This window comes from Pecten maximus, chromosome 18 (assembly GCF_902652985.1).
Source record: "Pecten maximus chromosome 18, xPecMax1.1, whole genome shotgun sequence".
Classification (NCBI taxonomy): Eukaryota; Metazoa; Mollusca; class Bivalvia; order Pectinida; family Pectinidae; genus Pecten; species Pecten maximus.
Genome location: NC_047032.1, coordinates 32,683,919 through 32,700,140, shown reverse-complemented (window position 1 = coordinate 32,700,140; position 16,222 = coordinate 32,683,919). Strand labels below are relative to the sequence as shown.

The 16,222-nt window shown below is 40.3% G+C and overlaps 1 protein-coding gene across 1 annotated transcript in view; it reads left to right on the top strand.

Moving 5' to 3' along the window:
• The window catches only part of LOC117316376, a gene marked incomplete at its 3' end in the record, with an annotated part of 33,223 nt that overhangs the window by 5,064 nt on the left and 11,937 nt on the right, over positions 1–16,222 (top strand). Inside the window, exons 5-9 of the mRNA XM_033870915.1 lie at positions 469–607; positions 2,201–2,276; positions 3,913–4,014; positions 4,472–4,626; positions 11,331–11,368. Coding sequence (XP_033726806.1) covers positions 469–607; positions 2,201–2,276; positions 3,913–4,014; positions 4,472–4,626; positions 11,331–11,368 — 510 coding nt within the window. The remainder of the gene's footprint in view (positions 1–468; positions 608–2,200; positions 2,277–3,912; positions 4,015–4,471; positions 4,627–11,330; positions 11,369–16,222) is intronic.

Sequence of the window (16,222 nt, the reverse complement as noted above, 5' to 3'; positions counted from 1 at the left end):
CAATAATCCACATAGATCTCAATACATCTTTGTGGATGTTCACATTTTAAAGATATGTTGTGTAAGCTGACAATTAAAACAGAATAATCATTTTAACAGAACGAGTAACCTCTTGAAACCAAGTTTCAAACTTATCAGTCTCTGTTCAGATTTCTTTTATCCCGCCATGTTGTATATCATTTATTCTAACTTAGAATAAATCCTGTTCATATTTGGAGAGGATATTCATTTCAAATGAATCAGAAATGCCTAACTTTTCATTTGGTTTAGGTTCTGGTTAAATAGTTGTTTGTTTCGTAACAATTTCTTACCTGCAGAATAATGGCGACATCTTTTCGAACGTAATTGACAAATGTCATACTTTTTAGTCAATGCAAATGCTTGTTATAAGCTACAATATATGGTAAATGTTTAAGATAAAGGATGCGATGACTGTATTGACGCCGACATGTTTTGGTTTCTTTACAGTTACAGAGCTTATTGGAGGGAGCGATAAATTCAACAACTTTAAAAAACAGCAGATAGAGAATTTTCGGAAGAAGAGAGCCGTCGACACAACATATGTGGCTGAGATGCTCCTCTGGATCGATTTTTCTGTCTATCAAAGGTAGGGAGGGGAGGTAATCCACTAAGAAATCTTAATTCTGTCAAAGGTAGGGAGGGGAGGTAATCCACAAAGAAATCTTTATTCTGTCAAAGGAAGGGAGGGGAGGTAATCCACAAAGAAATCTTAATTCTATCAAAGGTAGGGAGGGGAAGTAATCCACTAAGAAATCTTAATTCTATCAAAGGTAGGGAGGGGAAGTAATCCACTAAGAAATCTTAATTCTATCAAAGGTAGGGAGGGGAAGTAATCCACTAAGAAATCTTAATTCTGTCAAAGGTAGGGAGGGGAAGTAATCCACTAAGAAATCTTAATTCTGTCAAAGGTAGGGAGGGGAAGTAATCCACTAAGAAATCTTAATTCTGTCAAAGGTAGGGAGGGGAAGTAATCCACTAAGAAATCTTAATTCTGTCAAAGGTAGGGAGGGGAAGTAATCCACTAAGAAATCTTAATTCTGTCAAAGGTAGGGAGGGGAAGTAATCCACTAAGAAATCTTAATTCTGTCAAAGGTAGGGAGGGGAGGTAATCCACAAAGAAATCTTTATTCTGTCAAAGGAAGGGAGGGGAGGTAATCCACAAAGAAATCTTAATTCTATCAAAGGTAGGGAGGGGAGGTAATCCACAAAGAAATCTTAATTCTATCAAAGGTAGAGAGGGGAGGTAATCCACAAAGAAATCTTCATTCTATCAAAGGTAGAGAGGGGAAGTAATCCACAAAGAAATCTTCATTCTATCAAAGATAAGGAGGGGAGTTAATCCACAAAGGAAACTTTATGCTATCAAAGGTAGGGAGGGGAAATCCACAAAGAAATCTTTATTCTATCAAAGATAGGGAGGGGAGGTAATCCACAAAGAAATCTTTATTCTATCAAAGGTAGGAAGGGGAGGTAATCCACAAAGAAATCTTAAGTTTATCAGATAGGGAGGGGAAGTAATCCACAATGAATTCTTTATTCTATCAAAGGTAGGGAGGGGAGGTAATCCACAAAGAAATCTTAATTCTATCAAAGGTAGGGAGGAGGGGAAATCCACAAAGGAATCTTCATTCTATCAAAGGTAGGAAGGGGAGGTAATCCACAAAGACATTTTAATTTTATCAAAGATTAGGCGTCTGTCCGTGGTTTCTATGTCTGTCCGCTGTATCTATCTCTGTCTGTTGTTTCTAAGTCTGTCAACTGTAGCTATGTCTGTCCGGTGTTGCTATGTCTGTCCGCCGTAGCTATGTCTGTCAAATGTAGCTATGTCTGTCCGCTGTTTCTATGTCTGTCCGCTTTACCTATGCATGTCCGCTTAACCTATGTATGTCCGCTGTTTGTTTGTATGTCCGTTGTAGCTACGCATGTCCTGTGTTTCTATTTCTGTCCGCTATAGCTGTATGTCCGCTGAAATCCAAGTCAAACTGTCTGTTACTTTATATATACATTGCGCGTTATCAGTGGGTTCATGTGTTTATTAGTGATGTCAAGCCGGAAAGTTATAAGAGGGATGATCTTCATTTACGTTATTATTTTTTGTGAGATATTGTAAATACATCCAATATTGATGCTCAATTTCTACCACGATTTAAAGTTTGTCATTGTAACTGATGTTTTGCAGGATTCTGGCCGTGGCGGGAACGGAGGCTCGGGCAGGCGTCAGCATAATAACATACGCGATATCTCTCATGAACGACGTAAGATATACCTTATTACACAGACCCCTAGCCTGTACACATATTCTGATATATCAGAGTTACCTCCCTTCGGATGATATAGCGAAAGCTTGAGAGTCGATTGGGACCGGGAATGTTGTAACCTTAACAATGGGCTTCAAGTCCAGCTATAACATTTGCAATGCTCTATTTAACTCCACGAGGTATATTTTGAACATAAGGTTGTCAAACACCTATGGTAGATTCTTAATTGGGGTGGAAAACACTATATAAAACAGTATTTCCCCTTTTTGACCAATCAAAGGCGTCGTATTAAAACATTTTTTCGCTGTTTTGACCAACTGAAGGCGTCGTATTAAAACACTGTCTTGTCTTTTGACCCACCAAAACTGCCGTATTAAAACACTTTTTCGCTGTTTTGACCCACCAAAGCCGCCGTATCAAAACATTGTTTCGCCTTTTTGAACCACCAAAAACGCCGTATTAAAACACTGTTTCGCGTTTCGCTGTTTTGACCCACCAAGGGCGTCGTATTAAAACAGTGTTTCGCGCTTCGCTGTTTTGACCCACCAAAGGCGCCTTATTAAAACATTGTTTCGCCTTTTTGAACCACCAAAAACGCCGTATTAAAACACTGTTTCGCGTTTCGCTGTTTTAACCCACCAAAGGCGCCGTATTAAAACACTGTTTCGCGCTTCGCTGTTTTGACCCATCAAAAGGCGCCGTATTAAAACACTGTTTCGCTGTTTTGACCCACCAAAGGCGCCTTATTAAAACATTGTTTCGCCTTTTTGAACCACCAAAAACGCCGTATTAAAACACTGTTTCGCGTGTTGCTGTTTTAACCCACCAAAGGCGCCGTATTAAAATATTGTTTCGCTGTTTGACCCACCAAAGGCGTCGTATTGAAACATAGTTTCGCATTTTAACCCACCAAAAGCGCCTTATAAAAACAATGTTTGCTTATTTGACCCATCAAAAACGCCTTATCAAAACATTGTTTTGTCTTTTTAACCCACCAAGAGCGCCGTATTAAAACACTTTTTCGCTGTTTTGACCCACCAAAGGCGTCATATTAAAACACCGTTTCGCTGTTTTAACCGTTCAAAAGCGTCGTATCATAACAGTATTTCGCTGTTTGACCCACCAAAGGCGTCGTATTGAAACATAGTTTCGCTTTTTAACCCACGAAAAGCGCCTATCAAAATACTGTTTGCTTATTCGGCCCATCAAAAGCGCCTTATCAAAACATTGTTTTGTCTTTTTAACCCACCAAGAGCGCCATATTAAAACACTTTTTCGCTGTTTTGACCCACCAAAGGCGCCGTATTAGAACATAGTTTCGCTTTTTAACCCACGAAAAGCGCCTATCAAAATACTGTTTGCTTATTCGGCCCATCAAAAGCGCCTTATCAAAACATTGTTTTGTCTTTTTAACCCACCAAAAGCGCCGTATAAAAACAGTGTTTCGCTGTTTTAACCGACCAAAGGCGCCGTATTAAAACAGTATTTCGCTGTTTTAACCGACCAAAGGCGCCGTATTAAAACATAGTTTCGCTTTTTAAACCACGAAAAGCGCCTTATTAAAACATTGTTTTGCCTTTTTAATCAACCAAGAGCGCCGTATGAAAACATTTTTTCGTTTTTTATGTTTCAGGCTGATACCCGTCTCAGAAACATTGATGTACAGTTTAAAGAAATCGGGTCGTCGGCCTCCTTTAGTTGTAGTTTAATGATAGCTCACCTAGAAGTGTGCACGGTAAGGCTATAACGACAGCATTACATCCCCTCACATCGTCATTGATTTTACTCTAAATCTAAATCAAATGGTGACTAATTGTCCCTTTAATTTTCGTAAATAATTGTAATTCGAAGGTGAAATATAAAATATCTAGGATTTTCTCCCCTTTTCGAATAATTCACGTGTGTTCTTATCCCCCTTATTGGGTAACCTGTCTTGATATTCGCTGTATTTCTCTAAATGAAAAGTTACAAACCTTTAAATTGACTAGATTTAGACATGAGTTTCGTTCTTCTGTGATATTTCAAATAAATACGTAAGCTTAGGATTGGCCATATCTCCCTGACACCAATCAAATAGCTAGTCGTATAACTGCTTTTTGCCATCACGTATTCCAAGGTTCGAAACGAGAATGACCGTAACTCCTGAAAAACGAGCATGAATATTCAAATATACACAAACTTGTTTCCCCTAGGTAAGGGTCACCTGTGCTTGGTCCGAAAGTTTCGTCTCCAACGGAGTTATCACAGCTAATGACGATTTTATGACATCTTGTATAAATGCTGTCCTTGTCCTGGAACAAACCAAAGGTTTAGAGGATAAGTACGATTTCGTCAACATGTTAACTTCGTGAGTATAATTAAAAAAAATACGACATCGTAAACTGTGTAAGCAAAATAAATAATGAACAATAACACAAAAAAAAAAAAAAAAAAAAAGTAATAAAAACAAAAACAAAAAACTAAAACATCATCCACATGTTAACTTCGTGAGTATAATTAGAGTATAATCATAATAATAATGGGAAAAAAAAGAAAGAAAAAAAAGAAACAGGTCTCGGTCCCGTACGACATCGTCAATATGTTTTTTTCGTAAGTATGATTAAAAAAGAGAAAAAACGGTCAGTCACGTACAATATCTTTAACTTCGAAAGTGTTTGAAATGAATAAATAATAATGATAATACTAATTAAATAAGTATTTATATAATAATCCGAGTTTTTATGTTAATGACCATAGCGACTAAACAACAACTATTCTGAATACATAATGACAAAATTAGATGATCTGACCACACTGGAACATTGTACGATGTTTACTTGCCGAAATGTAATCTGTGCGTTTGAAAGTCAGTACTGCAAAGCTTCTAAACGATCTTGTGATGCAAATTTTAAGATTAAAATAGAAACGAAATATGAGTTTTAAAATAATTTGATTTCAATTACTTATGCTTTAGGTTAGCGAATCGTAGTAATTATTTACGATGGAACTTTAATGTTGCACTCAATAATGATCACAACATTTTTATTCAGACATTTTTTTTATTTCTTTCACTTCATTTCATTTTAAGTGTTGATTTCCCAATCAATTCGCCGGAAATGAATTTGATGACGTACATTCTATGTAACCGCAAGCTCACATACTATATTAGAACGTGACCCGGAAAACATGACGATAATAAAAACAGAAAATCTTGAACATTACCGAATTATTTTCGCATTTTTTGAGACACCGATGTACTAAAATACAACAAAAGGTAGCACTGATTTTGTTCATAGCTATCGTATCAAGTGAAACGAACAGTTATTGCGAAAATAGCAGTATTTGCTCCACCTAGTTGGGGTAGACCTACTTTCGATTCCCAGTTTACCGATATGGTCATAACAAATAATTCGTCTTCTCAACCAGGTCGATCTAATTACTTCTTTTATAGATTTTTTATTAAGAATATTTGTTCTTCTCATGTACAGTGCATCTTTGTTTAAAATTGACTGGTCTGCAGGTCTGATCTGACTCCCAAATGATCAGCTGACCCAGCTAGGTGACCACAGGGCCACGTTACTATCGTATCCGTTTATAAACACCTCATAATAAATGTATTTACGGTAGAATCGTCTGGATTACTTCAAGTTTTACCTTTTAAACACTTTAATATATAAATATTTATTACTGGTTAGCTTAATAATAATAATAAAAACAGAAACAAAGTAATAATAACAAAAAAACAGAAACATCGACCACATGTAAATTTCGTTAATATCGTTAACAGTAAACAAACAGGAACCAAACGACATTGTCAACAACTTTACAATTTCAAAACAAAGCCATCTCAACAAATTCAACATACTGGAAAACAAAAACAAATAAAAGTAGACTAATCATGTACACAACTAAAAAAAGGTAATACATCTTAGTAAATATAAACTGACATCTTCACATACCGCGAGAAGGAGAGCCACTTAAAAAGGTACCGCTAGATGTGTTTATCACAGCTACTGATCATGAGGCTCAAAACTCTCCTTCCACGAAGCGGAGCAGACACGGTCGGGGGTCATAGACATTTTGAAAAGTATGAAAAAATCAACATCAAAGATGACAAGAAAGATAAACAATGTTTTGTTTGAGTACAAAAGGAACACGCAATCGTCATGTTGTCAGCTGACTAAGATAGGACCAGGGTAGTGCTAGACACAGCTACGAAAACAATGTCAAGACCTTCCCTAGTGACACAAAAAAGTACACGAAAGACCCTACTCCTAACTACAAAAAGAAAATGACAGAACTTTAGAGCAAACTCAGAGAAAGTCATGTATTACAGACCAACAATACCAGTTCCTATACCCAACATCAGAAGTCATCCCGAGGTTATATTGTACTCCTGAGATGTACAACACAGGGTCACACATCGCGTCCTGTAGTGGACGGTACGGGGTCGACTGGTTTACATCTCTATCGGTAGGAACAACAGAATAGCAGGTCAATATCAAATCTAAATACCTAGCATCAGACTTAGAGAATTCAACTGTCACGACGTGATCTGATTAACATACACCAGTACAGGAGGTGATCAACATCACACCAGTACAGGAAGTGATCAGCATCACACCAGTACAGGAAGTGATCAGCATCACACCAGTACAGGAAGTGATCAGCATCACACCAGTACAGGAAGTGATCAGCATCACACCAGTAAAGGAAGCCATCAACATCACACCAGTACAGGGGGCGATCAACATCACACCAGTACAGGAGGCGATCAACATCACACCAGTACAGGAGGTGATCAACATCACACCAGTACAGGAGGTGATCAACATCACACCAGTACAGGAGGTGATCAACATCACACCAGTACAGGAGGTGATCAACATCACACCAGTACAGGAGGCGATCAACATCACACCAGTACAGGAGGCCATCAACATCACACCAGTACAGGAGGCCATCAACATCACACCAGTACAGGAAGTGATCAGCATCACACCAGTAAAGGAGGCCATCAACATCACACCAGTACAGGAGGCCATCAACATCACACCAGTACAGGAAGTGATCAGCATCACACCAGTAAAGGAGGCCATCAACATCACACCAGTAAAGGAGGCCATCAACATCACACCAGTACAGGGGGCGATCAACATCACACCAGTACAGGAGGCCATCAACATCACACCAGTACAGGAGGCCATCAACATCACACCAGTACAGGGGGCGATCAACATCACACCAGTACAGGACGTGATCAACATCACACCAGTACAGGAGGCCATCAACATCACACCAGTACAGGAGGCCATCAACATCACACCAGTACAGGAGGCCATCAACATCACACCAGTACAGGAGGTGATCAACATCACACCAGTACAGGAGGTGATCAACATCACACCAGTACAGGAGGCCATCAACATCACACCAGTACAGGAGGTGATCAACATCACACCAGACAGGAGGTGGTCAACATCACACCAGTACAGGAGGCCATCAACATCACACCAGTACAGGAGGCCATCAACATCACACCAGTACAGGAGGCGATCAACATCACACCAGTACAGGGGGTCATCAACATCAGACCAGTACAGGAGGCCATCAACATCACACCAGTAAAGGAGGCCATCAACATCACACCAGTAAAGGAGGCCATCAACATCACACCAGTACAGGGGGCGATCAACATCACACCAGTACAGGAGGCCATCAACATCACACCAGTACAGGAGGCCATCAACATCACACCAGTACAGGGGGCGATCAACATCACACCAGTACAGGACGTGATCAACATCACACCAGTACAGGAGGCCATCAACATCACACCAGTACAGGAGGCCATCAACATCACACCAGTACAGGAGGTGATCAACATCACACCAGTACAGGAGGCCATCAACATCACACCAGTACAGGGGGCCATCAACATCACACCAGTACAGGAGGCGATCAACATCACACCAGTACAGGAGGTGATCAACATCACACTAGTACAGGAGGCCATCAACATCACACCAGTACAGGAGGCCATCAACATCACACCAGTACAGGAGGCCATCAACATCACACCAGTACAGGAGGTGATCAACATCACACCAGTACAGGAGGTGATCAACATCAGACCAGTACAGGAGGCGATCAACATCACACCAGTACAGGAGGCGATCAACATCACACCAGTACAGGAGGCGATCAACATCACACCAGTACAGGAGGCGATCAACATCACACCAGTAGAGGGGCCATCAACATCACACCAGTACAGGAGGCGATCAACATCACACCAGTACAGGAGGTGATCAACATCACACTAGTACAGGAGGCCATCAACATCACACCACTACAGGAGGTGATCAACATCACACTAGTACAGGAGGCGATCAACATCACACCAGTACAGGAGGTCATCAACATCACACCAGTACAGGAGGCCATCAACATCACACCAGTACAGGTGATCAACATCACACCAGTACAGGAGGTGATCAACATCACACTAGTACAGGAGGCCATCAACATCACACCAGTACAGGAGGTGATCAACATCACACCAGTACAGGAGGCCATCAACATCACACTAGTACAGGAGGTGATCAACATCACACTAGTACAGGAGGCCATCAACATCACACCAGTACAGGAGGTGATCAACATCACACCAGTACAGGGGGTCATCAACATAACACCAGTACAGGAGGTGATCAACATCACACCAGTACAGGAGGTGGTCAACATCACACCAGTACAGGAGGCCATCAACATCACACCAGTACAGGAGGTGATCAACATCACACCAGTACAGGAGGCCATCAACATCACACCAATACAGGAGATGATCAACATCACACCAGTACAGGAGGTGATCAACATCACACTAGTACAGGAGGCCATCAACATCACACCAGTACAGGAGGCGATCAACATCACACCAGTACAGGGGGTCATCAACATAACACCAGTACAGGAGGTGATCAACATCACACCAGTACAGGGGGTGATCAACATCACACCAGTACAGGAGGTGATCAACATCACACCAGTACAGGAGGTGATCAACATCACACCAGTACAGGAGACCATCAACATCACACCAGTACAGGAGGTGATCAACATCAGACCAGTACAGGAGGCGATCAACATCACACCAGTACAGGAGGTGATCAACATCACACCAGTACAGGAGGTGATCAACATCACCCCAGTACAGGGGGCGATCAACATTACACCAGTACAGGAGGTGGTCAACATCACACCAGTACAGGAGGCGATCAACATCACACCAGTACAGGAGGCCATCAACATCACACCAGTACAGGAGGTGATCAACATCACACCAGTACAGGAGGCCATCAACATCACACCAGTACAGGAGGTGATCAACATCACACCAGTACAGGAGGTGATCAACATCACACCAGTACAGGAGGTGATCAACATCACACTAGTACAGGAGGTGATCAACATCACACCAGTACAGGAGGCCATCAACATCACACCAGTACAGGGGGTCATCAACATAACACCAGTACAGGGGGTCATCAACATCACACCAGTACAGGAGGTGATCAACATAACACCAGTACAGGAGGTGATCAACATCACACCAGTAGAGGGGCCATCAACATCACACCAGTACAGGAGGTGATCAACATCACACCAGTACAGGAGGTGATCAACATCACACCAGTACAGGAGGTGATCAACATCACACCAGTACAGGGGGTGATCAACATCACACCAGTACAGGGGGTGATCAACATCACACCAGTACAGGAGGTGATCAACATCACACCAGTACAGGAGGTGATCAACATCACACCAGTACAGGAGGCCATCAACATCACACCAGACAGGAGGTGGTCAACATCACACCAGTACAGGAGGTGATCAACATCAGACCAGTACAGGAGGTGATCAACATCACACCAGTACAGGAGGTGATCAACATCACACCAGTACAGGAGGTGATCAACATCACACCAGTACAGGAGGTGGTCAACATCACACCAGTACAGGAGGTGGTCAACATCACACCAGTACAGGAGGTGGTCAACATCACACCAGTACAGGAGGTGATCAACATCACACCAGTACAGGAGGTGGTCAACATCACACCAGTACAGGAGGTGGTCAACATCACACCAGTACAGGAGGTGGTCAACATCACACCAGTACAGGAGGTGATCAACATCAGACAGCGATACCAGACTCGTCAGTAGACAACATTATTGAGCTACTGACATTTGACATGGACACGACATATTTTGTGTTCAGAGGTCATGTATATCAACTAACACATGCAACAATGGGAAGTCGTGTGTCACACATATTACAACAATGGGAAGTCGTATGTCACACATATTACAACAATGGGAAGTCGTATGTCACACATATTACAACAATGGGAAGTCGTGTGTCACACATATTGCAACAATGGGAAGTCGTGTGTCACACATATTACAACAATGGGAAGTCGTGTGTCACACATATTACAACAATGGGAAGTCGTATGTCACACATATTCAGGAATCTGTTAATTGAACACTTGGAATAGATAGCAATAGACCGACACCCTAAAACTGTGGAACCGAATAAAGACGACATGTTAAAAATGTTCAGAAGGGAGTCGTGCAGGGCTAAACTGATCACCTTGATCAAGGGGACAAAACAACCCCGTCAGATTTACCCCAACTGGTTGATTAACAAAGTGATAAGGGCTTTATACATGTAGGAACAGACCGAAAAGAAAATAACCAAAATCGTAAAAACTACACTTAACTTTAACTCGCTTGGAATACGGTACTGGGAATCTTTAATGGTGGGATTGGCGAGTACAACCAGCGCCGTGTTGGTCTTCCTGCTGATGATTTATGTTAAAATTCTGTTTTTGAAATTCACTTTCCAATTTTTAGTTAAAGATAAGAATTCGCATGTTTAAATGCTTCACTTAAATTAGAAATATACAACAACAATACATACATGTATTGACGTCATCAATTTTGTGACGTCAGATGTACGTCCAAATATATCATGTTTAATCGATGGTCCATTATCATTTAGGTACGACGTCGTTGACGAGACCGGGCAGTCAGGTTGTGGTAAGTCCAAACAGATACACTTAGAAAAGTCACCAATGTTTCTAAGCCAGATGGCATATTTTCTGGATACTGTTTTCAATAGTATCTATTCTATGACATTAAGCAATACAGTTTTACACATCATTATACGATTAGGAGAAAGTGGATATAATAGGAGTAGATAGTTCATTTTGTTATAGTGACTATATTGAGACATGACAATGTTTGTTGTAGTGACTATATTGAGACATGACAATGTTTGTTGTAGTGGCTATATTGAGACGTGACAATGTTTGTTGTAGTGGCTATATTGAGACGTGACAATGTTTGTTGTAGTGGTTATATTGAGACGTGACAATGTTTGTTGTAGTGGTTATATTGAGACGTGACAATGTTTGTTGTAGTGGTTATATTGAGACGTGACAATGTTTGTTGTAGTGGCTATATTGAGACGTGACAATGTTTGTTGTAGTGGCTATATTGAGACGTGACAATGTTTGTTGTAGTGGCTATATTGAGACATGACAATGTTTGTTGTAGTGGTTATATTGAGACGTGACAATGTTTGTTGTAGTGGTTATATTGAGACGTGACAATGTTTGTTGTAGTGGCTATATTGAGACGTGACAATGTTTGTTGTAGTGGCTATATTGAGACGTGACAATGTTTGTTGTAGTGGTTATATTGAGACGTGACAATGTTTGTTGTAGTGGCTATATTGAGACGTGACAATGTTTGTTGTAGTGGTTTGAGACGTGACAATGTTTGTTGTAGTGGTTATATTGAGACGTGACAATGTTTGTTGTAGTGGCTATATTGAGACGTGACAATGCTTGTTATAATGGCTATATTGAGACGTGACAATGTTTGTTGTAGTGGCTATATTGAGACATGACAATGTTTGCTATAGTGGTTATATTGAGACGTGACAATGTTTGTTGTAGTGGCTATATTGAGACATGACAATGTTTGTTGTAGTGGCTATATTGAGACATGACAATGTTTGTTGTAGTGGCTATATTGAGACATGACAATGTTTGTTGTAGTGGCTATATTGAGACGTGACAATGTTTGTTGTAGTGGCTATATTGAGACGTGACAATGTTTGTTGTAGTGGCTATATTGAGACGTGACAATGTTTGTTGTAGTGGCTATATTGAGACATGACAATGTTTGTTGTAGTGGCTATATTGAGACATGACAATGTTTGTTGTAGTGGCTATATTGAGACGTGACAATGTTTGTTGTAGTGGCTTTATTGAGACGTGACAATGTTTGTTGTAGTGGCTATATTGAGACGTGACAATGTTTGTTATAGTGGTTATATTGAGACGTGACAATGTTTGTTGTAGTGGCTATATTGAGACGTGACAATGTTTGTTATAGTGGTTATATTGAGACGTGACAATGTTTGTTGTAGTGGTTATATTGAGACGTGACAATGTTTGTTGTAGTGGTTACATTGAGACGTGACAATGTTTGTTGTAGTGGCTATATTGAGACGTGACAATGTTTGTTGTAGTGGCTTTATTGAGACATGACAATGTTTGTTGTAGTGGCTATATTGAGACGTGACAATGTTTGTTGTAGTGGCTATATTGAGACGTGACAATGTTTGTTGTAGTGGCTATATTGAGACGTGACAATGTTTGTTGTAGTGGCAATATTGAGACATGACAATGTTTGTTGTAGTGGCTATATTGAGACGTGACAATGTTTGTTGTAGTGGCTATATTGAGACGTGACAATGTTTGTTGTAGTGGCTATATTGAGACGTGACAATGTTTGTTGTAGTGGCTATATTGAGACGTGACAATGTTTGTTGTAGTGGCTATATTGAGACGTGACAATGTTTGTTGTAGTGGCTATATTGAGACATGACAATGTTTGTTGTAGTGGCTATATTGAGACATGACAATGTTTGTTGTAGTGGCTATATTGAGACGTGACAATGTTTGTTGTAGTGGCTATATTGAGACGTGACAATGTTTGTTGTAGTGGCTATATTGAGACGTGACAATGTTTGTTGTAGTGGCTATATTGAGACGTGACAATGTTTGTTGTAGTGGCTATATTGAGACGTGACAATGTTTGTTGTAGTGGCTATATTGAGACGTGACAATGTTTGTTGTAGTGGCTATATTGAGACATGACAATGTTTGTTGTAGTGGCTATATTGAGACGTGACAATGTTTGTTGTAGTGGCTATATTGAGACGTGACAATGTTTGTTGTAGTGGCTATATTGAGACATGACAATGTTTGTTGTAGTGGCTATATTGAGACGTGACAATGTTTGTTGTAGTGGCTATATTGAGACGTGACAATGCTTGTTGTAGGGGTTTTATTTAGACTTGGCACACTTCATTTATTTTGTTATATTGACTATATTGAAACTGGACATATTTCGTTATTTCGTTATAGGGACTTGTTGAGGCTTGACAATTTCGTCACAAGGATTATATTCAGGCTTGACAACTCTCGTTTTAGGGAAAATATTGATGCTTCACATTTCGTAATAGGGGCCATATCGAAACTTAACAACTGTCGTTTTAGGGAATATATTAGGGCTTCAAATTTTTGTGGGAGGGACTTTATTTCGGCTTGACACCTGTCGTTTTAGGGAATGAATGAAGACGACACACATTTCTCTATATGGGTATATTGAAGGGAAATACATTATAAAGGCTACATTAAGGCATGACAATTTCGTTAGAGGGATAATATTTAGTCTTTGCAACTGTCGTTTAAGGGAGTATATTAAGGCGAGACACATTTCCATATAGGAATTATATCGAGGTGTGAATAAGTGCCTTATAAAAACTATGTTGAAACGTAATTTATATCGTTATAGGGACTATATTTGAGTTTGACTTATGTCGCTACGGGGGCTCTATTTGAGGTTGACTTATCTCGTTATAGGGCCTGTATTTGAGGTTGACTTATCTCGTTATCGGGGCTTATTTGAGTTTGACATATCTCGTTATAGGGGCTGTATTTGAGGTTGACTTATCTCGTTATAGGGGCTGTATTTCAGTTTGACTTATCTCGTTATAGGGGCTGTATTTGAGGTTGACTTATCTCATTAAAGGGGCTGTATTTGAGTTTGACATATCTCGTTATAGGGGCGGTATTTGAGGTTGACTTATCTCGTTATAGGAGCTATAATTGAGTTTGACTTATCTTGTTATAGGGGCTGTATTTGAGTTTGACTTATCTCGTTATAGGGGCTGTATTTGAGATTGACTTATCTCGTTATAGGGGCTGTATTTGAGGTTGACTTATTTCGTTATAGGGGCTGTACTGAGGTTTAACAACGTTCGTTACAAGGGATTTATTAAGGCGAGACGCCTATATCACGATAATTTCTTTACAGGGGCTATATTTAGTATTGGAGTGGTAGACGATTAGTGGACTTACCGGTATTATACATCTTTACAGGGGCTATATTTAGTGTTGGGGTAGTAGACGATTAGTGGAGTTACCGGTATTTTACATCTTTACAGGGGCTATATTTAGTGTTGGGGTGGTAGACGATTGGTGGAGTTACCGGTATTTTAATATTTACAGGGGCTATATTTAGTGTTGGGGTGGTAGACGATTGGCGGAGTTACCGGTATTTTACATCTTTACAGGGGCTATATTTAGTGTTGGGGTGGTAGACGATTAGTGGAGTTACCGGTATTTTACATCTTTACAGGGGCTATATTTAGTGTTGGGGTGGTAGACGATTAGTGGAGTTACCGGTATTTTAATATTTACAGGGGCTATATTTAGTGTTGGGGTGGTAGACGATTGGTGGAGTTACCGGTATTTCACATCTTTACAGGGGCTATATTTAGTGTTGGGGTAGTAGACGATTAGTGGAGTTACCGGTATCTTACATCTTTACAGGGGCTATATTTAGTGTTGGGGTAGTAGACGATTAGTGGAGTTACCGGTATCTTACATCTTTACAGGGGCTATATCTAGTGTTGGGGTAGCAGACGATTAGTGGAGTTACCGGTATCTTACATCTTTACAGGGGCTATATTTAGTGTTGGGGTAGTAGACGATTAGTGGAGTTACCGGTATTTTACATCTTTACAGGGGCTATATTTAGTGTTGGGGTGGTAGACGATTAGTGGAGTTACCGGTATTTTAATATTTACAGGGGCTATATTTAGTGTTGGGGTGGTAGACGATTGGTGGAGTTACCGGTATTTTACATCTTTACAGGGGCTATATTTAGTGTTGGGGTAGTAGACGATTAGTGGAGTTACCGGTATTTTACATCTTTACAGGGGCTATATTTAGTGTTGGGGTGGTAGACGATTGGTGGAGTTACCGGTATTTTAATATTTACAGGGGCTATATTTAGTGTTGGGGTGGTAGACGATTGGTGGAGTTACCGGTATTTTACATCTTTACAGGGGCTATATTTAGTGTTGGGGTGGTAGACGATTAGTGGAGTTACCGGTATTTTACATCTTTACAGGGGCTATATTTAGTGTTGGGGTGGTAGACGATTAGTGGAGTTACCGGTATTATACATCTTTACAGGGGCTATATTTAGTGTTGGGGTAGTAGACGATTGGTGGAGTTACCGGTATCTTAATATTTACAGGGGCTATATTTAGTGTTGGGGTGGTAGACGATTGGTGGAGTTACCGGTATTTTACATCTTTACAGGGGCTATATTTAGTGTTGGGGTGGTAGACGATTAGTGGAGTTACCGGTATTTTACATCTTTACAGGGGCTATATCTAGTGTTGGGTGGTAGACGATTGGTGGAGTTACCGATATTTTACATCTTTACAGGGGCTATATCTAGTGTTGGGGTGGTAGACGATTAGTAGAGTTACTGGTTTTCTACATCTATACAGGGGCTATATCT